General features: G+C 37.1%; 1 protein-coding gene across 4 annotated transcripts in view; it reads right to left on the bottom strand.

The window, feature by feature from the left end:
- Window positions 1–27,515, bottom strand: part of CCSER2 (coiled-coil serine rich protein 2) — a 209,619-nt gene that overhangs the window by 35,741 nt on the left and 146,363 nt on the right. For all 4 annotated transcript variants that reach the window (XM_087824241.1, XM_087824243.1, XM_087824242.1 and 1 more), the window contains 3 exons: window positions 21,289–21,372; window positions 14,792–14,878; window positions 12,491–12,580 (listed from right to left, as the gene is read on the bottom strand). In XM_087824241.1, the coding sequence (XP_087680367.1) occupies window positions 12,491–12,580; window positions 14,792–14,878; window positions 21,289–21,372 (261 nt within the window). The remainder of the gene's footprint in view (window positions 1–12,490; window positions 12,581–14,791; window positions 14,879–21,288; window positions 21,373–27,515) is intronic.

Below are 27,515 nucleotides of genomic sequence, written 5' to 3'. Positions count from 1 at the left end.
AAGTCAGGGAGTGTGATGCTTCAGGCTTTGTTCTTTTTTCTCAGGATTGCTTTAGCTGTTCCATACAAACCTGGCAATTTTTTGTTCTACTTCTTTAAAAAAAAATGACATTGGGATTCTGATGGGCATTGCATTAAATCTGTATATTGCTTTGGGTAAATAACCATTTTAACTACCTTGATTCTTCCAATCCAAGAACAACATAGAATATTTTTCCAATTCATTGTGTCTCCTTCAATCTCTCTTAATAATGCTTTGTAGTTTTCAGTATACAGGTCCTTCACATCCTTTGTTAAGTTTATTCCCAGGTACTTTTTTTCTTTTTGCAATTGAAAAGGAATTGTTTTTTCAAAAAATTCTTAGTCTGACGTTTCATTGTTAGTTTAGAGGAAAGCAGTGGGTTATTGTACATTGACTTTGTATCGTGCAAATTTACTGTATTTATTGTTTCTAAGTTTTTTTGAGAGGAGCCTAGGGTTTTCTATATACAGAATCATGTCATCTGCAAAAAGTGTACTTTTCCTTTTTTCCCCCTATTTGGATGCCTTTTATTTCTTCCTCTTGCCTGACTGCTCTGGCTAGGACTTCCAGAACTATGTGGAGTAAGTGGTGAGAGTGGACATCCTTGTCTTGTTCCTGATCTTAGAGGAAAAGCTTTCACTTTTTCGCCACTGAGTGTGAGACTGGCTGAGGGTCTGTCATGTAGAGCCTTTATTATGTTGAGATACCTTCCTTCTATACCAATTTTATTGAGTGTTTTAATTATAAATGGATGTTGTATCTTATCAAATGCTTGTTGATGAGATCATAAGATTTTTGCCTTTGGTTTTGTTAATGTGGTGTATCACACTGATTGGTTTGTGTATGCTGAACCATCCTTGTGCCCCTGGAATGAACCCCACTTGATTGTGATGTACTATATTTTTTAAGTTTTCTTGTTTAGGATTTCTGCATCTGGATTCATCAGAGATACTGGTCTGTAGTTTTCTTGTGTTATCTTTGCCACATTCTGGTATCAAGGTTATGTTGGCTTCATAAATGTTTTAGGAGGTATTGCCTCTTCTTCAGTTTTTTGGAAGAGACTGAGAAGGACTGGTATCAAATCTTAATAGAATGTTTGGTAGAATTCACTAATGAAGCCATCTGGTCCTGGACTTTTACATTTTGGGAGGTTTTGATGGTTGTTTCAATTTCCTCATTGTTTATCAGTTTATTTAGATTTTCCACTTCTTCATGAGTCAGTCTAGGAAGGTTATATATTTCTAGGGACTTATCCATTTCTTCAAGGTTACTGAATTTGGTGGCATATAGTCTTTCATAGTATTCTAGTGTGATCCTTTGCATATCTGTGATGTCTGTGGTGACTTCTCTCTCGTTTCTGAGTTTGTTTATTATGGTTTTGTGTTTTTTTCCCCTAGTGAGTCTAGGTAGGGGATTGTCAACTTTATGACTCTTTTCAAAGAACCAGCTCTTTTCTGTATTAATCTTTTGTATAGTCATTTTGTTCTTATTTCATTCAATTCTGCTCTAATTTATATCATAGCCTTTCTTCTGCTGACTTTGGGTTGCTTTTGTTCTTCTTTTTCTAGTTAAGATGTGATGTTGGGTTGTTTACTTGGGGTTTTCTCGTGTCTTGAGATAGGCCTATAATGATACAAACTTCCCTCTTAGTACTGCTTTTGCTGCCTCCCTGGAGTTTTGATATGTTGTATTGTCATTCTCATTTGTCTTTACATGTCTTTTGATCTCCCCTTTTATTTCTTCTTTGACCCAGCCATTTTTTAGGAGTATGTTGTTTAACCTCCACGTATTTGTGGGTTTCTTTACTTCCTTTTTGCAGTTGATTTCTAATTTCACGGCACTGAGGTCAGAGATTGTGCTTGGTGTGATTTCAATCTTCTTGAATTTGTCGAGGCTGTTTCTGTGACCCAGCACATGGTCTCTTCCTTGAGAAGGTTTCATGTGCACTCAAGAAGGTATAACCTGGTGTTCTGGGATGAAAGGCTCTGTGAATGTCAATTATGTCCATTTGGTCTAATGTGTCATTTAAGGGCGATACTTCTTTGTTGATTTTCTGTTTGGATGACCTGTCTAGAGCTGTCAATGGAGTATTAAGGTCTCCAACTATGATTGTGTTTTTGTCTGTTTCTCCCTTTAGTTCTTTTGGTAGTTGCTTTATATGTTTCATTGCTCCCTGGTTGAGTGATATATATTACGGAGTTTGTGTCTTCTTGGTGTATTGTCCCCTTTATCATTATAAAATGTCCATCTTTGTCTCGTTACCTTTGTTATCTTGAAATCTGTTTTGTCAGATATAAGTATGACTACACCTGCTTTTCTGTGGATGTTATTTGCTTGGAGAATCATTTTCTACCCTTTCACTTGGAAATACCTTTGTCTTTGCAGGTAAGATGTATCTCCTAAAGGAAACATATGGTTGGGTTTTGTTTTCTGATCCACTCTGCTGCTCTGTGCCTCTCTATTGGTGAATTCAGTCCAATTACATTTATAGTAATTATTGATGTATGAGGAATTCCTATAGCCATTTTATCTTTTGTTTTCTTATAGCTCTGTGCCTCCATTGGGTCTTTTCCTCTGTGTTTCTATTGTTTTTGTTTGGTGGTGTTTCATACTTCTTTCCTGTTTCCACCTTTTCTACACCATGTTTCTAAGTTTTGTTTTTTTATGTGTATGTGTGGTTATCATTAGATTTGTGAAAAAGAAAGTTTCATATATGCAGTAGTTCTTTTTCTTTTGAATGTATCTGATCTCCATGCTCCTTTGCCAGTTCAGACCTTTACTCTCCCCTTTTAGGTTTTTGTTATCCCTGTTTATGCTATAAGTTTGATGATGATCTTACTCGTAGATTTGTGAGCTTCTGTTCTATGTTTCAGGTAGAATAACCTCCTTGATTATTTCCTGTGAAGGAGGTTTTTTGGTGATGAATTCCCTCAGCTTCTGCATGTCTGAAAAAGTATTCTCCTTCATATTCAAAGGATAACTTTGGTAGATATATTATTCTTGGCTGGTAATTTCTCTCTTTCAGGAGTATTTGGTTCCACTCTCTTCTGACTTGTAGAGTTTCTGCTGAGAAGTGAGATAATAACCTAATGCATATTGCTCACTCATGAAGGCGTGCCCAGTGAGTCTCTTTGTTCCTCCTGACTGAAGGAGGTATCAGCCACCACCAGATGGTGGCTCCTCTCCTCTCCCACAGAGCTCCACTGTGAGCTCCTGGCTGCCAGGCTGCGTCCCTGGATTGTATCAACCCCATTCCCTTTCACCTCTCCCTTTTGCTCCACTTGCCCACCTTTAGATGTTTTAATGTGTGGATCTTTCAGGTGCATCTGTCCATTGAGCAAGGAATCCTTTACTGAGTTATAGCTGTTCAAATTATTGAAACTTTGAGGGGAGAGACAAGGGTGCTCTCTCACGCTACCTATTCCTCTGACATTACCCAAAATTCTTTCTTAATTAATGCCATGAAGATCCCTAACTTCTGGCCAGGAAAGCACCTTTTGCTGATCTGAGTGTACTTTAAGTTTTCTGATGACTTTTAAGATGAAGTGGTAGATATGATGCTTTCTGCTAAAAAACAACAGTGGTTGTGTATAAAAACAAAAAAAGGTATGCATATGAATACATCATGTGTTGTATAACAATGTTCCTGTCAGTGATCCACTGCATATCTGGCCAGTGGTTGCATAAAATTATAAAGGAGCTGAAGCATTCCTATCACCTAGTGATGTCATAACCATGCTATAGTAGCGCAACACATTACTTGTGTTCGTGGTGATGCTAGTGTAACAAATCTACCATACCGCCAGTTGTATGAAAGTATAGCACATGCGGAGATTAAAGATGGCAGCAGACTGAGTGGAAGCTACACTGACACTCTCTCGGGACCAAACTGGAATTACAACTAAAATACAGAAAAACCATCCTGAATAATCAACTGCAACTGAAGACAACAAACTGGAGAGCACCCTCATAACCAAGGAGGAAGAGAGGAGGCGACATAGAGACTGGTAGGAAGTGCAGAGGGCGCAAGAGGGCTGGCTGGGCTCCCACAAGCAGCAGCTGAAGGTCCAGGGGAGATCTCAGCTGTGGGGGTTTCCCACTGAGGACTCTGGGGCCTAAATCCCAGGCTGGGCTTCCCAACAGAGAAAGGTGGCCATGTAACACCTGGCTGTGAAAAGCAGCAGGGTTTTTGTCTGCCAGGGAGAAATGGCTGAAAATGCAGGCGCCTTCTTAAAGAGCCAACACACGAAGTTTCTGTGCAGCCACTTACCTTGGGCTCCAGCAGAGGGAGGGCAGAGTGGACTGCAGCTGTGTGAGAAGAGTTTAGGGTTGTGGGCTCTGGAGATAGAGCTCAGAGGGCACCCTTCTGGATTCCTGCACCGTCATTCCCCCATACTGCAGAGATAAGCATTTACCTTCCAAGCAGCTTTTGCCTGAGGGGGAAGCAATTGCCCCACACTGCTGGAAAACCTCTCGCCTTACCCTGTAGAGTTTCTACAGCCTGAGGCTCATTAAGAGAGTCAGATTAATCAGCCTACAGGCAGAGGCAGAGTGCTTTGAGTCTCTGTCTGATCTGCTTCTGGGCCCAGGACTTGGAAAAGCAGAATTTTGTGTGCATCCTGGTCCTGTCCAAATGCACCCAGCCCCAACCAGGGTACCTCAAGCTGTGGGTTGTTGATAGCTCCAAGCAGGGTACTCAGGGCCGGTCACAAACAGAGTCTGACATTTGCCTGTACCAGAGACCATCCAAAAAGACTGTGAGTCCTAGCAAATCTACCTAATACACAGAAATAAACCCAAATAAGCAGCCAAAATGGGGAGACCAAAAAACAAGCTCAAAATGAAAGAACAAGTCCCCAGAAAAAGATCTAAATGAAATGGAGATAGGCAATCTATCAGATATAGAGTTTAGAATACTGATTGTAAGGATGCTCAACAGTAGGAAAAAAGATATGGAAACTATGAAAAATGACCAGTCAGAAATGAAGACCTAGCAGCAATAAAGAATACATTGGAAGCAATAAACAGCAGATTAGAGGAAGCTGAGGATCAGATCAGTAAATGAGAAGACAGGGTAGAAAAAAAATCACTCAATCAGAGATCCGAAAAGAAATAACAATTAAAAAACAGGAGGACAGTCTATGGGAGCTGTGGGACAGCATGAAACATAACAGTATTCACATCATAGGAATGCCAAGGAGGTTGAAAGTAAGCAAGGGTTAGAGAATCTGTTTGAAGAAATAATGGCAGTAAACTTCCCTTACCTGATCAAGTAAAAGTCACACAAGTTCAAGAGACACAGAGAGTCCCAAGCAAGAAGAATCCAAAAAGGCCCACAGCCAGACACATCATAATTAAAATGCCAAAAATTCAAGACAAAGAGAATATCTTAAAGGGAGCAAGAGAAAAGCAATCTGTTACCTACAAAGGGGCTCCCATAAGGGTGTCAGCTGACTTCTCATCAGAAACTCTACAGGCCAGAACGGATTGGCATGAAGAAGTCAAGGTAATGCAAAACAAGGATCTGAAACCAAGATTACTCTATCCAGCAAGGCAATCATTCAAAATAGATGGTGAAATAAAAAGCTTCCCAGACAAAAAGAGGCTAAAGGAGTTTACCACCTCCAAAACAGTATTGCAGAAAATGTTAAAGGGACTGCTGTAATTAGAAGTAGAAATAGAAGCATTGCAAGAAATGCTGTAATAGTAAGAAGAAATAGAGAGAGAAACATAGGCATAAAGAATTAAAATGGCAATAAATAAGAACGTATCAATAATAATCTTAAGGACTTTAAGGGGGAGATCAACAGCAATACAGTCATAGTCATGGACTTTAACACCCCACTGACTTCACTGGACAGATCATCCAGACAAAAAGTCAACACAGAAACAGTGACTAAATGGCACACTAGATCAGATGGATTTAATTGGTATATATAGAACATTTTACCCCAAAGCTGCAGAATATACATTCTCCTCAAGTGCACATGGGTCATTCTCAAAGACAGACCACATGTTAGGACACAAAACAAGTCTCTGTAAGTTCAAGAAGCTTGAAATCATATCAAGCATCTCAGATTACAAGGGCATGAAATTTGAAATCAACTACAGTAAAAAAACTCAAAAACATTCAAACACATAGAGGTTAAATAACATGTTATTAAAAAATGAATGGGTTACCAATAAGATGAAGAAATCAAATTTCCTGGAAACAAATGAAAATGCACACACAACAACCCAAAACCTATGGGACACAGTGAAAGCTGTCCTAAGAAGGAAGTTCACAGCACTGCAGGCCTACCTCAAAAAGGAAGAAAAAATTTTGTTAAACTATTTAACTCTACTACTTAAAGAATTAGAAAGCTTCCCTGTGAAGTCATCCAGACCAGGGCTTTTTTTTGCTGAGAGTTTTTTATTACTGCTTCGATTTCATCAGTTGTTATTGGCCTATTCAGGTTTCCTGATTCTTCCTGATTCAGTTTTCCATGATCTCACTCATATGTGGAATCTAATAAATGAAATAGATTGAGGAACAAAATAGATCCAGAGACACAGAAGCATGGAACAGACTGATGAATTTCAGTGGCAAGGCAGGGGTGGGGGAGTGGGTGGGGAAGAGATCAAAGAACTTATATGCATATATGCATAACCCATGGATATAGACAAAAGTGTTGTGAAGGCCTTGGGGGGGGATGTGGGAAGGAGGGGATCAATGGGGGAAAAAGGGGGGGATATCTGTAATACTTTCAACAATAAAGATAGATTTAAAAAGCATACAGCACATGTAATTATGTACTGTACATAATATTTGATAATGATAATAAATGACTATATTACTGGTTTATGTATTTACCATACTATACTTTTTATTGTTATTTTGGAGTGTACTCTTCCTACTTATCAACAAAACGTTTGCTGTAAAATAGTATGCTAGGTTATACCAGCAGCAGCCTCAGACATCTGGTGTTTACTATGACTCTTCATTGCATCATTTTCTCTTGTGTTTGATTTAATCTCGTGTTGTTTTGTGCAGTAACGTGCTATACTGGCTCGTAGCCTAGGGGTTATAGGCTACACCATATGGCCCAGGTGTGTGGTAGACTTACCATCTAGGTTAGTGTAAGTGCCTCTGTGATGTCCCAACAATGATGAAATTGCCTAATGACACATTTCTCAGAACATGTCCTCATCATTAAGCAGCACATGACTATACATCCCATCCAAGGGGAAAAACAATTACTCTTAGGAAAAAATGTATCTGACATATAGTTTAACCACATTCATAATATTGTAATTACACTTTAAATTGGTGGGACAGAAAGAACGTACACAAAAAACAAAACAGAAGAACAAAAACAAAAACCAGGAGTGTCTGGACTCAGGGTTTTAGAGGAAACTCTTCACTTCTCTCAAGATAAAGCCTACAGATTCCAAGTCTTCACATAAACACCATCTTCCTGTGAACTGTCAGGAGTGAGGTAAGGAACTGTGAGCAAGTCCTCCAGAGCGCTTGTAGCTCTTTCCCAGACAGCTGCTCTTTCTTCAAACAGTGATGAGGACAGAGGAGAGTTACCACCTGAGGTGAGAGGCTGGGAAATTTGCATTTTAGCAGTGAAGAGATAAAACTTTTCCTGATTCAGGAAAATTAATTTACAAATGTCTCCCTCTTCAGTGAGAGCTTAGGAAACCTCCTGGAAGGGTCTTACTTGTTCCCAAAAGGGGTCTGTGTCACTTTTGAGCTTTCCCAGTGGATGAACTCTATTACTAAAGATTTCTGTCTTCCATATACCTCAAATCAAGATTTTAACCTAACTTCTCCTGCATTTTTCAAGTTCCAATCCTACAAATTCAAACTCCTCTACTCTTTGTCCTGCCAGAATCTTAAACGCAAGTGATCAAACACATATATATGTATATAAATATATACGTGCGTTTATTTCATATATATGTACACATACACACACACACCTAAAACCTTCAGTTTCCTTCTCTAATAAAATCCTTTCTCTAGGTTTTCCTGCTCTTATGACTTACATGCCATCTTCCCAGACATCCAGGTTTGATAACCTATTCAGCTTCTTTCCCATCTTCACAGCCTCTCATCCAGTCATCTATCGAGACAGCAGACTGTCTGAGTGACCTTCTCTCTGTCTCCATGAGAGCTGAACAGCCACAGGCTAGTCCTCACCTCCTCCCTGGGCTACTGTCATAGCCTTCCCTATCTTCATTCTACGCTCACTGGGATTAATTCTTTCTTCTGGATCCTTGTGCTAAGCACATGCAGAGAAATGAGACACAGTCCCTGCCTCAACACACTCACATTTTCTCCTCTCGCATTATATTTTTCCTATAGCAAAATACAGGAACCTTCTGGCTACAGAATTAAGTGGGAAGTTCTCAGTCTAATATCTAAGTCTCCATAATGTGATCCCAGAGTAACCCTCCAAATTTCTCTCTTCTCTCACAATATTCTAATATAATCATTATTTTTACCATCACCAATAAGTACACTAAAACATGACAAAGTACAGTGATTTAAAAATAGACAGAGGTAACACTTCGAGTGTTATAGTTTTAATAGTGCAAGAAATTTCATCTGGTCAGTAAAATTTTATTTATTCCATGCAAGGTACATTCCTTCTGAGAAAGATAGCAAGCAGCCCCTAATGCCCAGAACTGATTTCACAGAATACCAAAGTTACTCTGAGATCATGATAATCTGAAACAAAATAAGACCACTTCAGAGTTTTGTCTAAGTAGAGAATAAAAACAAGGTCACTGTCCCATTTACAAACCCCTTGACCTTTACCACTTTCTGATAGTACCTAAATTTAAGCAAACCCCTGCTTCCAGTCACCCAAGAAAAGCCCAAGTCCTGCAGAAGGTTCTCTCGGGCACACCTGTTGAGATGGTTCCTCAGTGTGTGTTCCCCCTGGCCACAAGTAATCCTCCAAATTTGTTCCACAGGTGGGCTTTGGCTGAAGGTCATTCACACTTCACTGCTCTGAATGATCAGGACAACTATATTTGTTTGGAAATTTTAGGATTGGGTAAGAGAAACAGTATTATTTTCTGCTATATCAGGAATATTAATGTAACTTTTTGAAGAACCCCCCAGAGCATACTACTAAAGAGATATTCTCTAGGGAAAAACCCTTTAGTTACATTTGATGTTTAAAAAACAGTAATTTTCTAAAACATCTGTAGAAATGTTTTGTAATTACCTAAGAAAAGTTAGAATGTTCCAGCAAATAAAGGCCTAATAAATCATCACTCAGCTAGCAGAGACTAAAAGTGGAACAATTTCTATCACCTTATAGAAGCTGGCTGATTTCTTCTGAGTTTCAAGAAGGGTGTTTAAATGCCCCAGATGCCACAGGGATTCTGAAGAACAAGCACTTGGGTTACCTGCAATCTTCCCAAAGCTTAACCAGATTTTAAAAAATTACCTACACTAACCTTGGGGAATTTTTTAAATATATGATTTGATAGCCAAAACCACCACCTAACAAACTACATGTTCCCAAAGAAGAGTCCCAATGCATCTTCCCATCCCCATTATCAACATCTTATTTAAATATGTTGGGTTCTTGCTAAAAAAAGGACATGTAGAATCAAGTGTAGCTTTTTAAAAGAGAAAATAAAATCTTTATTATAGTAAATGGTTTCCAAAATAATTTATTATAAATGAATCCATCAAAGTCCAGAACGTAAAAATCAGAGAATAAACTTGATATTTAATATTAATAATAATTAGCATTCCATTCATTAAATAAATATATGTAACTATTTCTTTAAATAAATACAACTACTTTCTCCGTACTTCCTAGATAAAATTTTAAATTCTATCTTTAAAAGAATTTTAACATTAACTTCAACTATTTCTCTAGACAAACATGTGTTCCTGCAAAAATCATGTACTTACTATCGCCCAACCGTATATATATCTCCCATTTCATTCTGCGAAACCTCTCTGAGTCCTTCAAGGCTCCTCAGTGCACTTTTGGAGGAAGGAATCTTAGACTAAAGTCTGCAGTCTGAAGTTAATAGTCCTATTTCAGCCACTAATTATGGAAACTTAAATATGCCATTTAATATCCCTTATCTATAAAACAAAGGTATTCAGCCAGGTGATTCCTGTAGTAAAGGGTAACAAGGAAGCATAAAGTCTGGTTTGCTAGGTGCCTTAGGCTGAAAATGTGACCTTCACTTCACCCAAGATCAGAGTGAAACTAACTCAGGAAATATTCAGGAATGTCTTTGCACCTTTGAGTGGTGAGCAGGCTTACAAAAATAATAGCCAGTTTGCAGAACAGTGAAGTTGAGGTAACCAGAAATGGTATAAAAACTCCCAGGAGAATGGAAAATGGAACTTCTCATACTTACTGAAACCACCAATATACTTAGTAACAATGTTAGAAGACACAAACATCCATGTGAAGATACGGGAGAAACCTGGAAAGCCCAAAGCTCCGAATAAAAACAAGGAGCATGGTCTTTCATTTTGCAATTGTTTCTAAATAGGTAAGCTGCTATTACAGGGAATTAAGAAATGGAAAGAACTACTCGGGACTCTAGTTGAAAGTCAGTGGACACTTACAAACTTTACCCTGTTCTTTCTTTATCTAAGCTTTGAAATGTCACAAATTGGGAGTTTAAACTGCTCATTCAAAATAAAGGGTGAAATAAAGAGCTTCCCAGACCAAAAAAAGGCTAAAGGAGTTTATCACCACCAAACCAGCATTGCAGGAAATGTTAAAGGGACTGCTGTAATTAGAAGTAGGAAGAGAAAGAGAAACATAGGCATAAAGAATTAAAATGGTAAGTACCTACCAATAATAAATATAAATGGATTAAATGCTCCAATCAAAGGACTTAGGGTAGCTGAATGGATAAGAAAACTTGACCCAAATATATGCTGTCTACAAGAGATACACCTCAGAACAAAAGACTCACACAGGCTGGAAAAAAAACAACCACAAAACTTCTGTAGGACTTTAAAGGAGAGATTGACAGCAATACAATCATAGTAGGGGACTTTAACACTCCACTGACTTCAATGGACAGATCTTCCAGACAAAAAATCAACAAGGAAGCAGTGACTCTAAATGACATGCTAGATCAGATGGATATAATTGGCATTTACAGAACATTCCACTCCAAAGCTGCAGAATATACATTCTTCTCAAGTGCACATGGGACATTATCAAAGATAGACCACATGTTAGGACCCAAAACAAGTCTCTACAAGTTCAAGAAGATCGAAATCGTATCAAGCATCTTCTCGGACATTTACACCATGGAATACTATGCAGGTGTAACAAAGAATGACCCCTTACCCTTTGAGACAGCATGGTGGGACCTGGAGAGCATTATGCTAAGTGAAATAAGCCAGTCAGAGAAAGACAAGCGTCACATGATCTCACTCATATGTGGAATCTAATGAACAAAATAAATCTATGAAGAAAATAGATCCAGAGACATAGAAGCATGGAACGGACTGAGGATCTCAGGGAAGGTAGAGGGGGAGGTGGGTGGGGAGAGATTAACCTAAGAACATATATACACATATGCATAACCCACAGACAGGATACAGACAATAGTGTGGGGAAGGCCTGGGGGGAGGTGCAGGGTGGAGGGGATCCACGGGAGGTAAAAGGGGACATCTGTAATACTTTCAACAATAAAGATAAATTAAAACATAAAAATAATAATAAAACAAGGCAAAAGGAGAGTCAGGCCAAGGCGGGCTCATCAGGTATCCTCTTAACAGGAAGCATCAATTCTCAGCATGAAACAGGATGGTGATGACTGACAGCCATAGGATGAGTTCCTGGGTCAGACACAACCTGAACTAAGTTCAGAAAACTCAGGCTAAATGATGGGCAGTGCATTTTAGTACAAAATATGTTTTGAGATATTAAATTTTTGAAAAGCAACAAAGCAGCACAGGCTGCATGGTTATTTTCTACTGTTTAGAACAAACCATTCCCTAACCATGTCTAAAACTTAACCATTACTGCCCATTTCCTAATGTGTTTATACTTCCTAACAGCCTCAACATTTGAGAAATTATAATAAAATCTATTTGAAAAATTTCAACAACAAAAAATATGGGGCATCATACATTTTCAGGGTCCTATCTGCTAAAGATGGGTCTGTTTCTGGACTTCTGTTTCTCTAAGGGCATGGGGAAGTAATACTCTCAGAAATACAGGCAAAGGAGGCTAGGCAGTCAAATAAAATGGGTTACAATATGCAGAATGGAAAAGCTAGTAAGTGAATATTCCCTTATATAAGACACACAAGAGGAGCTTTAGAAAGCACACAAACACAAGAAAAAGACAACTTAAAAAAAATTAACAGCCATGGAAGATTCAAAATTTTTAGAGATTAGAGTAAAAAAGGTGGAACAAAACATCAAAATAGTAAATGACAAGAGAAGGAGTTAAGGGCATATGTTACTTACAGGAGTTCTTCTCCAGGGTGTTTGGGTATATTTATTGGCATATGTGCATTTTTCCTCTTTAGATTTTTGATGGCAATTACATCGATTTGCCTGGACAAAAACACAAATTTTTATACTGGTATAATTTTTCACACACCTATACATATACAAACAAAGTAATTAGGGTCTCTCTTAGAGGGTGAAAAAAGGGCAAACATCAATATCTAGTAGGTAGTCTCCTGTCCTATTCAGAGATTGGGTTCTAGAGTCAGCCAGAAATGCTACAATTTTGAATACTTAAAATTACCTTTGGCAATCTCTTATATTATCCATAAAACACACTGCCTATTGTTTTATACATATAAACATACACAGTGCTATGTATACAGATGTGGAATATATATGACACCACACAGTATATAAAGGATACAACAGTAAGATTTTAGGTATTTCCCTAAACTATTTGGTACCACAGTAACTGCAGCACAATTTCTTAAACTCATTTTTTATTGGACTCTACTGGATATTAAATACCAGTCCACAAGTAAGATTGTCTTTTCACGTGTCCAGTGCTTTTAAGCTTCTTTAATGATGTGCTGAGTTTATTAAACTGGAATATTTTGAAAGATCTCAGCTCTTGACAGGACCTATCTGAGCATCTCAGTTCACAAATGAATTCTCTACACGATTCCACTCAAAGCATACTCATTTAGTCATTAATACAACATAAAGTAACGTATCTATTATGTAAACTTTGGTCTTTCCAATAAATATCAAAAAAAAAATTTTTTTAATGAAAAGACTGAGAATGAGAATTTCTCCTTAGTGTGAAGTGGAATATAACCATATTATTTGTTAAATAATTCCAATAGAGGTAAATATACTTTCTTGTAGGGACACCTATGTAACAAATTCTTGATTACTGCATCAAGCTAAAAGTATAAGTTTCTACTTTAAAAACAATTATCAATATTCAAAATTTATCTTAATTACAACTGGATCGTCCCAATTTCCGTATACAAAACAAAATCTAATTAAAACCAAAAATCTCTGTAAGTAGTAACATATTTTCCATTTCTTGTAGTACAGACATATTTCTAATTCCTAAGAAATGGGACACTGAAACAAAATTCAATATATAGTTGACTACTGAACAATGCGGGGTTTAGGTGTGCCAACCCCCTGCACAGATGACAATCTGCGTATAACTTTTGACTCCCCCAAACTTCACTAATAGTCTACTGTTGACCAGAAGCCTTAATGATAACATAAAGAGTTGATTAACACATATTTTATGTTACATGTATTATATACTGTATTCTTACAATAAAGCTACAGGGAAAAAAAACATTAAAAAATCATAAGGAAGAGAAAATACATGTACAGTACTATACGTCTTTACTGAAAAAACAAACTGCGTATACGTGGACCTGTACAGTTCAGTCCCGTGGTACAGTTCAGGAGTCAATTTACAGTCTCTTGGACTCACTATAATAGGACTGAACTTTCCACATGTATAGAAGTGTAAAGAAGAGAAAACATAATGTAAAGCATTTATCTTAACACAAGGACATAACTTAGACTAATCTATCTTGACTAGTGCAATTCCTGAAAATAATTTCCTTTCCATGTCTATGTGCTATCCTATGAAGAGTAACATTTGGCAAATATGTGAGTTTTCCATAATTTGGAAAACCTAGTTTTTAGTGATATGCTTCTGACTTCCAACAAATATTTTCCTTGGCTTGTTGGTATTTTTATGCCATTATGTTCTTGTTATCCTGGCCTTTTATATTATTACAAACAAAATTATATTTAACTTCAAGACAGTGTATATATTTTTTTCATAGGGAACTATATTTGAAATTGTAAGCACTATAAAATTATATTCTATTCAACATCATCCATGGAGAAGCATTTTCTTAGAATGCTCTTCATTTCTCTGACAGATGAGTCCCTGAGTCTGACCTTTTCTTCTGCTGTCAGAGAAAAATGCCCAGTGCTCAACTCACCAGCACCCATTTCTTTAAAAACACATGAAGAAAAAACATTTACCCTTTATCAATAAAATGACTCAGATGGGTGAATTTCAAAGCCCCAAACATAGGGCCCTGAAAATGAATGAACAAGGATTTTCTTTTCACCTTGGATATTTACTATTAGCCTGTAAGTTAAACCACACTGTAGAATGCAAATAACCTAAAAATAATATAACACTGAACTCTGAATGCTAAAAATCAAGTCAAATTTCAACTCTGGCTGTAGTTTTATACTGCCCAGTCTAAAGTCGTCACTTCACATGCTGCACTATATAGTACTTACAAGCTGATGTTCTAATAGTTGGATTTTTTCATCTTTTTTCTTTATTTCCTCTTTAAGTTGTTTTATTTGATTTAATAAATCTTCATTCTGAAACATTGCAAAAAATTTAACATGAAGTATTTAACTGCATTTAAAACACTGTAATGAGAAACATTATATAAATTATGAAGACTGAGCAATGAATGACTTGTTCATCCGAGGGGAAAATTCTTAAATATGCCAGCTATTAACCTATAAAAAACAACAAAAAGCAAAAATCACGTTTTAGTGTTCTATGAATTCATAGTGTAATGGAGTTTGACATGTAAACAATGAACAACAGCAGCAACAGCGAACATGCACTGAGTATTTAAGAGGTGCCAAGAACTAAGTACTTTTAAGTATCAAAGTATTTTATCCTGAATATAACCCTGAGATAGGTACTATTATCCCCATTTTACAGACAAGGAAACAACAAATTACATATAAAACTGTAACTCCAGCTGAATTTCAAGAGATGTGTAAGAGGTGCCTGCTACCATTGAAAACGAAGGTGACAACGAGCAGAGGAACAGCATAATTAAAGGAAGAGTCATTTTATGGCTTGTTCAGAAATCAGCAGAGCCCTGGCCAGCGTAGCTCAGTTGGCTGGGCTTGTAATCCTGTGAACCAAGAGGTCCCTGGTGTGGTTCCTGGTCAGGGCACATGCCCGGGTTGCAGGCTCGGTCCCCAGTAGGGGTTGTGCAGGGGGCAGCCGATCAATGTTTCACTCTCTCTTCCCCTCTCCCTTCCTCCCTCTCTAAAAATCAATATAAAATCTTTAAAATATATACATACATACATACATACATATATATATATATCAGCAGAAAGATAAATGTGCCTGAAGAGTAACAAGGGAGTTATTTTTTGAGGAGCCACTTTTCTGAAATAACAAGGGAGATGCTTTTCGAGAAACCACTTTTCTGAAAACTGCTTGAATCAACTTAATCTATAAGAAATTCCTAATAGCATTAAACAGAAATCTATTGTCAAGTTAAGCAGGAATCCAGTTACATTTCCAAGTATAAAGTATCATTATCCTATAGTTAGCATATTTTGTTTACTACTACTATTCAATTATCCAAAAATATATACTGAGGAAGTAGCGCAAGCAAGGATATTAGAATATATACGTGAATAATACTATCACCTTTCAGAGAGAAATATATGTAAGCAAATAACTATAACGTGCTGTTACTGAGCAGAGCATGCCATCTCCTTCAGATGTGCTGGGAACAGAAAGAACTACAGTTGTTTTTTAATCCTCACCGAGGATATTTTTTCCATTGCTTTTCAGAGAGAGTGGAAGGAAGAAAGAGAGGGGGGGGGGGAGAGAGAGAGACATCAGTGTGAGAGAGACACATCAATTGGTTGCCTCCTGCATGCAGCCAGGGCCACACAAGGCCCTGCAACCGAAGTATGTGCCCTTGGCCAGGATGGACCCTGGGTCCCTTTAGTCCGCAGGCCGACGCTCTAACCACTGAAAAAACCAGCCAGGGTGAATTGCAGTTTCTTTAACAAGAGATCAAAACAGACATTTTACATAGCAAATAAGCATCATAAACAATGAGGAAGATGTTTTTAAATGCTGTTATGTATACTGCAACTGGAAAAGGCTTTATTATATATAAAAAAGATTTCCAGTTGAAATTAAAGAGCTTAGGAATTTTAAAAATTCATAAATCAAGACCAAAAAACGACAGATTGCAAATCATGAAGGATATAGTTTTAAGCTATGTGGCAAGTGACACTATTAAAAATGATAAATATATTTAATTACATAAAATTTTAAAGCATCTATACAATTAACATCAAAGTTAAAAATTGGAGATAACCTAAGCAAACATCACAGAGGGTTTATATCTCAAATATATTAAAAGCCTGTTCAAACACCTAAGATCATTTTCTAGGCTCCAAAAGACAAAGAGCCAGTTGTCACAAACATATATGTAATTGGGAAAATGTTCTACTTAACTTGTTGAAGAAATGTAAATTAAAGTATTAAAGGTATTATTCTATAGGTATTAAATCTGGGAGAGAAATACCCAATGTGATTAACAAGACTGCAAAAAAATATGGCATATTATAAGACACCACAAAAGACAAAGATATGGCTATATAAGAGTCATAAAAATACTTGAAGTTTTTGACTCAGTTATCGCACTCCTAGGAATCTATGCCATAGATCCTAGGTATGAGAAAGCTTACAACAAGGTATTATCTTAAAGCTTACAAATTTACACTTGTCCCATAAGGGAACAATTGAAATACAATGTAGCAACTTGATGGAATACTATATAGCCATCGTTCAGTCATTGCTAGGATCTGCCACTGATGGAGGAAAGGACCCCAAAATGAAATCAAAATACAATGTAGTAATAATATTAATAAGCAACATGTATACACACTAACCTTATGACAGGCACTGCTCTAAGGATTTTACACATAAAGATAAGCAGAGGAGAGTAGAAGAGGGAGGGAATGGGAAACTCCAGCAGAGTCCTAAAGGGTGAGTGAACAGTTCTGAAGGCAGGGAAGTCGCAGGCTTTGGGTCAGGGTAAGAGTTTCTAAGTGCTGCACGATATTACAGAGGTGAGGACCAGCACAGCCTACCTGGAGAACTACAAGCAGTGGTGCCACTGCACAAAGGTTGTGGTCAGCAGTGGGAAGCAATATGGTTAATAACTAGGCAATGGGCAGATCACAGAGGGCCATGACTATCAAGCCAGGGGTGACAGATGAATGTGCATTTGAGATGTCTTTGACAGCTGTTTGGAAGACATATTTCACATCAACAACAAAACTAGGCTAGGGAACTTACTGTCAAGATGTAATACTCCAGATTAGTAGGAGCCTAACTCACGGCAGTGGTACAGGGGTGAGAAGGGAGGAGGAGAATCTGGGTTGGGAGACTTTGGTGATTCCCTGCATGTGAGAGAAGAGCACAAAGGCGCAGTGGAGAGTGACACCTATATTTCTAGCTTGGGTGACATGGTGAATGGTTGTGACACCAAAAGAATCGGAGAATAAAGAAGTATGTCCAAAAAGGATATTTGTGAGTTTTAAATATATTATGAGAGGTACCTGTGGGTGAGACATACAGTGGAAATGTCTAGTGGGCCACTGGATTGCCAAGTATTACAGAAAGGTTTTTCATGTTATCAATTATGTCATATGTGAAATCATGACAGTAAAAGGTTCAAAGGGGACTGGGCTAAAGGCATACATCTACATCCTAAAGAAGAGAAGGAACTTAAAAAGGAAATGGGTAAAAAAAGGTATAAGGGATTTCAAAGAAAAAAACAAAGAATAAAAGCCTAAGGTAAAAGACAAAGGTAATGCCAAATGTCTACAGCATTAAAATCAGTACCTATTTTAATTTTTCCAGGTTTCCATATTTACTGGAAGGGGTTTTAAGGAGAGTCAAGGAAAAATTTACTTGATTTACTGAATTAAAGACAGAAAAGATACAGAAATTTATCAACTGAGAATGATGAGGAAGTATAAGCACACCAAAGACAGACAGCAGAGGCGGATGCAGTCAGGTCCTAAACAGCAGGAGAAGACAGGGTCAGGAACACGGGAAGACTGAGTGGTCTTCCTCAGCATCATGGCCACTTTCCCCCTGTGGCTGGAACTAAGTGAAAAAGAATGACAATCGATACAGGTAAGTCAGAAGGCAGGAAAGTAGAGAGAGGATGATCTTGTTTGATGAACACAAGGCTACCTGAAGAAGTTGAGAGGAGTGGCCGAGAATGGGGCTTGAGAGTTTGTCTGGAACAGTTTATCGGGGAAATGGGAGAGAGAGTTGTCCTGAGATAAAGGGTAGATTAGAGACAAGGCAGGTCCATTGGAGATTTTAGATCTTAAACTTGTAATGACACAAGTTACCTTATGGACCTCATTTGAAAGGACTAAACCATTTTAGATGAGATGGAAATACAGCTAGGGATCTGCTGATGAAAGTGAAAGAGGGTCTGGAGAAAGAGACTACAAGCTATTGCATCTTACATTGAAAAAGAAGGCAGACAGACTAGGAATGGTCTGCCTGGGAGGAATGGAGCAGGGGCAAGAAACCAGATCCAGAGACATGGAAGCATGGAGCAGACTGAGGAATCTCAGAGGGAAGGGGGGTAGGGGGGAGGTGGGACGAGATTAATCAAAGAACTTATATGCATAACCCATGGACACAGACAATAATAAAGTGAAGGTCTGGGGGGGGCGGGGTGGAGGGAGTTAATGGGGGGGACATCGGTAATACTTTCAACAATAAAGATACAGTCTTTAAAAAGTAAGATAAAGTGACTGTCCTCAAGAGGTCACGTAAGAGCAAGAAAGCCAGTAGCAAATAGTATATCAGGTATATGACAATGATGTTAAAAATTTGCACAGATTATTATGGAAATTTTTTGAAAAAAGAAGGGCTGACTGACATGTTTTCATTCTGTGAAGTATAAAACAAGGAGGTCCACAGAAATATGGTCTTTCCCCATGGAAATGATGGCCAACATTCAATTTACATAAGGAGTGGAGGGAGAAGGCAGAAACCACAAACGATGAAACTATTATTGAACATATGAAAAATGTAGGGAATCACCAGCCAAACAGATTTTTTTCTTAAAGTTGTATAATATAGATTTCAAACAATGGATACAAATTCTTCCCTTTCCAATATATTTTTCAACTCCTCAAATCTGAACTGGCCTAATGACTTCCTATGATAAATAGAAAGTGAGAACGGAAAAGTTGTTCAAGTTTTAAACTTGGGCTTTAAAAGGCCTCACACACGTTCTCTGGCTCTGGGGACCCCTGATATTTCAACCAAGTGAATAACACAGCAATCGCCTGTTGGAAGAAGAAAGACTACATGGAGCAGGTGTGTGCCCCAGCCAACAATCAGCTAGCTCCCAGCTGACCCAGCACTTGCAGAGGCATGAGTGAGCCCCGCAGAAACAGAAACACACCGAGCTGAACCCAGCACACATTTCTAAAATGCAATCATAGATTAAATAAATGGGTTATTGTTTAAAAATAAATGCTGTGTAACAATATGTCTATCATGTAATATTAAATATATAAACAAGAAAGGAACAGTGGGGAAAAATGAAGATACTTGTGTAAAAAAATGGAAATTAAAACATTTTTCTTTAAAAAGAATTTTTTTACATGTAAAAAACTTTTCACAAAAAGAATGCAGGAAAAAAAGTCAACTGTGAGATAATCAGAGATGGTATAAGTCAATGGTTCTCAACAGGCACGCATGCACACGTGTGTGTGTTAAAGAATGCTCTGCTGCAGGCTGGCTGACTTAGGGCATTATTACATTCACAACATCAATAGGGGGTGAAGAGCTGGGAAGAAATTTGTGCAAGGGCAGGTAGTAACATGTTGAAAAGCCATGATGTGGCTACTACCCTATATTCTTTTGATTTTGATTGTTTATATACAATCTTGTTTCCAGTAAGTCATTCTACATCCTGCGAGAAAATTATGCTTCTCTGGTCCCTAACAGCAGGCTTGGTCACTTGACTTGTCATGGAAGAAACATCTATTACATCCAGGCAGAGCCACATGTGGTTCTACTAATGCCCTTGTCCTTCAGGTACGAAAACACCATGTCAGAGGACAGGGGCTGATCCTTCTTTAGCCTGAATCCCAGAAAGAAGGAGACTTATGAAGCAGAATCTCAACTGATTTACAGCCAATAGGTAACATATTAAGATATAACAGTGAGAAGTAAACTTTTCTTATTGTAAGGCACCAACATTTCAAGGTTGGTCGTTACTGCAGATGACCAGCAAACACTGACTAGCATACCCTGAAAACAGAATGTAAAAGCAAAAAAATGTATAAATCAAGAATTAAATAAATCAGGAATACTTATATTTAATATATAAATATATGCTTCAAAAATAGCTGCAAAAAAAAAGCTTTCTCCAACTAAAAATAGACCTACAGATGAGAATTATAAAAAAAGTACTTTCACTCACTAAAATGCACCTATATTCTATAATTATATTTTTAAACATGAAAAAAAGATAAATTAATCTATTTTCAGTATATTTCTTCAATGTTATAATGAGATATGGCATATGAGAAGTACTTATTAACCATTTTAATTTGTATTGGTAATAGCATTTTTAAAATTGTTATTCATAATTATAAAAAAGAATTTAAAATATTTAATGATTTTGTAATAAAAGAATCCTATCCTTGTAATACAAGGACAAATGATTATCTAACTGATAAAATAAATTCAAATTAAAGCCCCACAGGGATTTTATTTTAACTTCATAAGGTACCAAAAGTTGAAAGCAAGCTTGTCAAAAAAGGCTTGCTTGAAAGCAAGACAGCAAAGCCAAAGGTTTTAAAACCTTCATTAGTAAATGTTTTAATTCTTGTTGCTTTACAATTTTGGTAACGAGAATTTTGAAAAATTCAGCATGACTACCTCCTCTTACTGGACTTGATCTCACCTTATGTACTTGATCACCATCTTCTGGTTCCGGACTAGATGGCAATGACAGCTGGATATCATGCAACGAACCACTTCCATCATGCTGCAGAAGGAAGAGAAGGAAAATATGAGGTTAATGCAATAACCGCAGGCATTCAGTTAAGCCTGAATTCACCCGAGACCAAACACTAGCATGGCAAAGAGCAAACAGAAAATAAGATTTTAGAAATCTTCCCCTCATCACTATGCACTTATAGAAGGAACTGTGGAGGAGGGTGCCCTGGCCGGGTGGCTCAGTTGGCTGGAGTGTCATCCATACACCAAGAGCTTACAGGCTTGACTCCCGTCAGGGCACGTACCTAGGCTGAGGGTTAGATCCCAGATCAGGGCACGTATGGGAGGCAACCATTCGATGTTTCTCTCTCTCTCTTTCTCCCTTCCTGTCTCTAAAGTCAGTAGAAACATATCCTCAGGTGAGGATTGAGAGAGAGAGAGAGAAAAGAAATGCAGAGGAGGAAAAAGGGGAGCTAGGGCAAGGAAAATCTGTGGGAATAAATCACACACTCTGAGTGGATGAAGCACAAAGTCACTGAAACTTTTAGAGTGGGAAAAGAAATATGAGAAAATTTCTAAATAATTTTAAGATTCTCTCATCTATGAAAAATTTAAAATAAAAGCAAAATTAAATCTACTTTGGTTTAGCTGTGCTGTCTGAGGTATAAACAAGACAGAAACAGTAATGTTAAGTAACTCAGCAAGGCTTGGCCATAAAACTCATCTGATTAAAAATACTAGAAACATGAGTATATATTTTGCATCTTTATATTAAATCTTAGAACAGGCAAAACTAATTAGGGTATTATAAATCAGAACAGAGGCTGACTCTTGGGGAAGAGGGTACTGACTGGGAAGGAGCATGGAGGAGCCTACTAGAACGGGGGGATGTTCTATGTCTTGACTGTATGGTGGTCACAGGGGTACATACATATGCAAAATTCAAGCTGTATACCTGAGATTGGTACCCGTTAAGCAGTTACCAGATGCATGCTATACCTTAATTTTCAAAAGTTGAGCACTAGCCAGTTTTGCTCAATGGTTAGAGAATCAGCCTGCTGACTGAAGGGTCTCAGGTTAGATTCCGGTCAAGGGAACGTACCTTGGTTGCAGGAGAGATCCCTGGCCCTGGTCGGGGCATGTGGTGGAGGCAACCAATTGATGTGTATCTCACAATGATGTCTGTCTGTCTGTCTGTCTCTCCCCCTCCACTCTTTCTGAAAAGCAATGGAAAAAATATCCTCGGGTGAGGATTTAAAAAAATTAAAAAAAAATTTTTTTTACAGTTGAAAAAAATTAAATTTTTTATCTTTGAACACAATAAAGAAAATGACAGGATAATATTAAGTCCTACTCCTTGCCAAACTGGTTTGGGAACAACCAGCTAAGAAATGCATGTTCAATGATTCAGAGACAACCTCAAGAATGATGAACTAGTGAAGAATATGCCTGGGAAAATGGTGAGAGACTGAGCCCCTCACCAAGGCAAGTGCAACGGGTTTGGCACCTTGTTTGTTCAGATGGTACCTAGTGGCCTTGGGGAACCCGCTGAGTTAACAACCCTCAAGGAGCAATACGACAGCAATCTTTCTCAGATATATCTGTCCTAAAGGAAATCTCCCAGACCATGGAAATGTCTGGCATTGAAACAAGAGGGCTAAAATAGGAGACAAAAGCATGTAGGTTGTTTTCTCCTTTATTTATTGTGCTGTACATCAACTAAATCAGAAGCTCTAGGGATGGGGGCCTAGGAATGTGTCTCTAGAAAAGTTCAATAGGTGATTGACAATGAAGAATAAGCATTTGCCAAACTTCCAGCATAGATAAATTACATTTTCATTGGTGATATCATATGGACATTCAGAATTTGACTTGAAAGGGGAGGCAATGACCTAGTTAATAACAAATGTTCTCAGAACACCACCTTAAAAAATATTTTGGATTTGTTTTGTGTTTTTATATATATATCTTTATTGATTTCAGAGAGAGGACGGGAGAGGGAGGGAGAGAGAGAGAAATATCAGCGATGACAGAGTCGTTATTGATTGGCTGCCTCCTACACACCCCCTACTGAGGATCGAGCCTGCAACCCGGGCTTGTGCCCTGACCAGGAATCAAACCCTATCTCCTGGATCATAGGTCGATGCTCAACCGCTGAGCCACTCCAGCTGGGCTTGGGTTGCTTTTTTTAAAGGAAAAATTTTACAAGACTCATGCCAGTAAAAAGTTCATCTCTGATGTGAATGCCCTACACATAAAATCAGGGCCAGGCCTACATACAAGTATATATTTGATAAAAGAGGGACTTTAAAATTTGACTTATTTCCAAACATCTGTAATATCTTTCTGCTCACTGCAAAACAGGAACCTCAAGGAATGAGACAGACACATAAGTACACACCATTTTGCCTTGGACATGAGTGTAGCTGTGGGAGCTATGCAGCAGAAAAGGAAATGTAAAACATCAGCTTTCAGGGGAGGGAAAAAAGGGAGCCCAGGGATTCAGATAACACCATGGAGATAGAGAAACTCAGGAACGTGACTCCAGAAAGTTGTATGTAATCTTCTAGGTTCACCCCTGAACAGCAACTGCTTAGATCAGATTCTAAACATCGTATCAAAGACTCTGAAAAAGAAACTAAGACCACTGCCCAGGACCCAAACTAGCCTCTGGAAGGTGTACACTCAGAATATATCTGAAGAGTATGGCAAAGGCTTTGAAAACAGAACTAATGTTAAAACCACAATCCAGAAGTGGCTAGTTAGAACTTGGAGCCTCAACCCCTGCAGACTGTTAGCCTGCTTAAAAAAACAAACAAACACAAAAAACAACAACAATATTCTCCATAGCATTTAAACAAGCCAAGACCCAAAATTACTCAACATACAAACAAGGAAAATCTCAACTCACACAGGAAAAGACAATCAATAGACACCAATGTCAAAAACACAGGAGTTGGAATTAAGTGCAAGAGATTTTAATAGAACTATTATAAAAATTATCCAAAAGTAACGATGAATTCTTGAAGAGAATGGAAAGAGAAAGTCTCAACAAAGAAATAACACATAAAGTAAAAACAAATGGAAATTTAGAACTGAAAAGATTTAATAACCGAAATTTAAAAATACACAAGATGGTCTAAGTACCAGCATTTGAGATGACAGAGTGAACTTGAAGGTATAAAGGTACATCAACACAAATCATCCAATCTGAATGATGAAGAGAGAAAAAGATTGGCAAAAAAACAAAAGACATACACACGCACACACAAACCAACAAAAAAACCCCACAAACCAAAAAACAACAAAAAACAGAGCCTGCTAAGAAAAATATAATTGAAGAAATAATGGATAAACAAACCTCAAATTTGGTGAAAGACATGAACCTTTATATTCGAGAAGCTCAATTTAAAAGAACAGAAAACAGACAAAGGGTGCTCTCTGAACATAAAGGAATTTAATTAGGAATCAGTAATAGAAGGGTAATATTCAAACACTTGGAGAATAAACAAGAAACTTCTAAATCATGCCTGGGTCAAAAGAAGTAGTCTCAGGGCAAACAAAAAAATATTTTGAATTGAAGAAAAATGAAGACACCACATAGTAAAATTTGTGGAACACAACTAACGCAGTGTGTAGAGAGAAAATTACAGTATGAGATGTTTTTATTAAACCAAAGGTGTCAAATCAGAACTGGAGCAAAATAAGCCTAGAATAAGCAGAAAGAAAAAAATAATAAAGAATAGAAATTAATGAACTTGAAAATGAATTAATGGAGAGAAATCAATAAAACCAAAAACAGGTACTTTGACAGTTGCAAAGCCACAAAACTGTCAAAGGGGAAAAGATAGAAAGCACAAATCAGACACTTATTGGGACACAGAAGATATAAATCAGGAAATGAAAGCAGAAATATCATTACAGATGTCTTGGGCATTAATAGCTAGTAAGGCAATAATATCAAGAGTGTCTCTAAGCACACAAATTTGACAACTAATATGAAATGAAGAAATTACTCAAAACCCACAGACTAACTAAACTCATCCAAAATGAAACAGTCTGAGTAGATCTATGATTATTAGGAAAATGAATTCATAGTTTAAACTTTCCAAAAAAGAAATATGGAAGGCCAGATATTTTTCTGGCAAATTCTTCCAAAATTTAGAGGAATAATATCAATTCTATACAATCTTAGAGAAAAACAAATCAAATTAATTAAATTATAAAATTACTCAAATCGATAAATGAAGCCAGCATTTCCCTGATACCAAACAAAGACAGTATAACAAGACCATAGATCAGTATCCCTCATGAACAGAGACACAAAAGTCCTTAACAAAATTCAACAATATACAAAAAGGGAAAAGCATGAACAAGAGGGGTTGATGCTAAGAATGCTAGGAATGCTAGGAAAGCTCACTCAAGTCAAAAAAATTATGTAATTTACCATATTAAGAAATAAAAGATCAATATGGTTACCCCAATAGATAGAGATAAAGTTTCTGACAAAATTTAACATCTATTCATGATTAAAAAAAAACACTTAGCAGCAAAGTAGGAATAGAAGGGAACTTGCTCAACCTGATGAAGTCCTTCTAAAATAACCTACAACTAACATCACATTTAACAATAAAAGACAATGCTTTACCCCTAAAACCAGGAACAAGGCACTCGTGGTCACTATCGTACTGAAGTTTCTACTCACTACAATAAAGTGAAGAAATGAAAAGAGACAAGTAGGAAAGGAATAAAACTATCTCCAGTCAGAAAGTGTAATTTTTGTTGTAAAAACATCCCAAAGTATCTACAATACTACTAGAATTAATACACAATTTAGGAAAGTCACAAGATACAGGGTCCATATACAAAAGTCAACTATTTATATGGCAAAGTACAACTGAAAATTGCAACTAAAAAAAAAAAAAAAGAAACTGCAATAAACCCAAATCCAGAAAACGAAAAACAAACAGAACCAAGAAATATCAAAATCTAAAATTAAAAATATATATATTTAGGTACAAACCTAACAAAATATGGACAAACTATATTTTTAAAAAATTGATGAAAGAAATCAGAGATGACCTAAGTAAATGGAGAGGTACACTCTTAATGGATTAAAAGACAATACTGTTGAAATGTCAATTCTCTTCCAAATTTGTACAGATCCATGCCCTCTCAACCAAAATCCCAGAATAATTTTGTGAAAAAACAGAAAAGCAGCTTCTTAAACGTATCTAGTAAGGCATAAAAACTAAAATAATCAAGCAATTTTGAAAAGAAAAACAAAGCTGGAGGAGTCACATTACTTCATTTAAAGACCTGCCATAAAATTAATAGCAATCAAGAGTATGACATTGGCAAAGGGACAAACACTGATCTAAAGATCCGAATAGAGTCCAGAAGTAGACTCCCACATACATATTCAAACACTTTTTTTGACAAAAATACAAAGGCAATTCAATAGAGAAAGGATAGCTTTTTCAACAAATGGTGCTGGAACATCTATATGCAATAAAATTAACTTTGCTCACACCTCATATCACACATTACAAATTCTCAAATCAGACTGTAGACCTAAATGTCAAACTTAAAACTATAAAACTTCTCCAAATAAACAGAAAATCCGTGACCTCGGGTTGGGCAAAGATTTCTTAGATATGATACCAAAAACATTATCATAAAAATTTGGTAAATTTGTCTTCAGAGCAGAACTTCTGCTTTTAAAAAATCTATTAACAGAATGAAAAAAGAAGCCATGCAATAGGAGAAAATATTTGCAATAATTCAGGTAAAATATTTAGCATAGTGCCTCACAGAGAATGTTTATAAATTGCTATTTTTAAATAACAGTAACAAAAATAATGAAAATGTGAAGGGCTAGGGTATTTAACTGACCTCATTAACTCAACTGTATGTAGCTCCCAAAAAGCTGAGTCTATTTTTCAAAATATTCATTTGTTTCATCATTTATATATCTGATAAAGGACTTACATATAAATATATAAAGAACTACCAAAAGTCAATATTTAAACAAAATTTTTGTTAATGGGTCAAAGACAAGACACTTAACCACAAAGATATACAAATGGCAAATAAGCATATGAAAACATGCTCAAAATCATTAGTCAATAAGACACCACTGCATACCCAGGAGAAAAGCTTTTGAAAAGGACTGTCAATACCAAGTGTAGG

This window comes from Miniopterus natalensis, chromosome 14, assembly GCF_054644295.1.
Source record: "Miniopterus natalensis isolate mMinNat1 chromosome 14, mMinNat1.hap1, whole genome shotgun sequence".
Lineage (NCBI taxonomy): Eukaryota > Metazoa > Chordata > Mammalia > Chiroptera > Miniopteridae > Miniopterus > Miniopterus natalensis.
Note: the sequence above shows the minus strand (reverse complement) of the source record. Positions and strands in the feature narration are given on the sequence as shown.